The sequence below is a fragment of the Austrofundulus limnaeus genome, unplaced genomic scaffold (genome assembly GCF_001266775.1).
Source record: "Austrofundulus limnaeus strain Quisiro unplaced genomic scaffold, Austrofundulus_limnaeus-1.0 Scaffold489, whole genome shotgun sequence".
Lineage (NCBI taxonomy): Eukaryota > Metazoa > Chordata > Actinopteri > Cyprinodontiformes > Rivulidae > Austrofundulus > Austrofundulus limnaeus.
In genome coordinates, this window is record NW_013952891.1 from 34,005 (window position 1) to 35,403 (window position 1,399).

A 1,399-nucleotide genomic window follows, 5' to 3' on the forward strand; every position below is an offset into this window, starting at 1 on the left:
GACCAGACCAGCGCCTGCTTAGATTTGCACTGTCTGCTTTACGCAAATGGGTCTCCTGCAAAAAAGTAATATTAGCATTAAGTTGTCTTAAATGTGTCATAAMTTTMYTAAATTTCACTGGACCATTGAGGGATTTCACATTCCAACTCACACAGTTAACTGGGTGACTGTTGATGAACCTGTTAATATTAGAACTGCTCATGTATGGTCAATGTGACTGTAGTACAATATCCACAAACCATCATAAAAAAAATCTGAAAAAGACATTCTCAAAACAAATAGATGGGTTATTAACACAGTTAATAACCCAGTTAATAACCCAGTTAGTAACCCAGTTAATAACACAGTTAATAGCAGTCAATCACCCAGTTAATAACAAAGTTAATAACAGTTAATAACCCAGTTAATAACAGTTAATAACCCAGTTAATAACAGTTAATAGCTCAGTTAGTAACAGTTAATAACAGAGTTAATAACACAGTTAATAACAAAGTTAACAGTTAACAACAAAGTTAATAACCAAGTTAATAACTGTTAATAACACATTTTTAACAAAGTTAATAACAGTTAACACATTTAATAACAAAATTAATAAAACAGTTAACACAGGTAATAAATTAAGCTGCAGGTTCTGCTTCTCTTGGGCTTTGCTTCAAAATCAATGTTTTTTGCACAGCCCTTTACCTTTTAGTCAGATGTGAGAAGTAAGAAATCAGGGAGGAGATACACTGTAAATAAACTCACCTTGTGAGAGCTAAACCTTCATAACATGGGCAGAGTTTGGAAAATCAGCAGAGGACGAGGTAGGAACACGGCTGGAGGGGGACGTTGGGGGGCTGGAGGCACACTGGGCTGGGAGGAGAAAGAGATTAGGAACATTAAGAATAAAAATAAAAAGGAAAGGCACAACACAATATTTACTGCAGGTGAGGAGAATCTGGACATTATGGTGGGAAAAATAAGTGCAAATTGTCATAGTCTGTATTTATTTTCCTTAGTTTTCCTAGTGTTTTCTATGTTCCCCAGTGTGTCTTTGCCCAGCTGCCCCACATTTACCTTGATTGTCACCCTTGTGTTTCTCCTCAGGTGTTTTGTGTTTCTGTGTATTTAAACCCTGTTCCTGTCTCAGTCTGGTGTCGGATCATTGTTTTTGCATGTCTTTGTTTTGCTCAGTCTGCTTTGCTCTGCGTGAGTTCTGTTCCCCCTGCCTGCCATCCTCGTGCATTTTGTAAGTTTGCTGCCACCAGCCCTCTTTTTGTTACTTTAATAAATCTTTTTGTTATATTTTGAAACCTGCCTGCGCCCTGGGTCTGTCCCGTCACCAAACTCTCTCAGTGTTAGGTGGTTACAAGTTAGTGTTAGGTGGTTACAGGTTAGTGTTAGGTGGTTACAGGTTAGT

At 37.8% G+C, this 1,399-nt stretch overlaps 1 protein-coding gene across 1 annotated transcript in view; it reads right to left on the bottom strand.

The window, feature by feature from the left end:
* plekha6 (pleckstrin homology domain containing, family A member 6) overlaps window positions 1-1,399 on the bottom strand; it is a gene marked incomplete in the record, with an annotated part of 107,630 nt that overhangs the window by 1,852 nt on the left and 104,379 nt on the right. Inside the window, 1 exon segment of the mRNA XM_014025638.1 lies at window positions 745-852. Coding sequence (XP_013881092.1) covers window positions 755-852 — 98 coding nt within the window.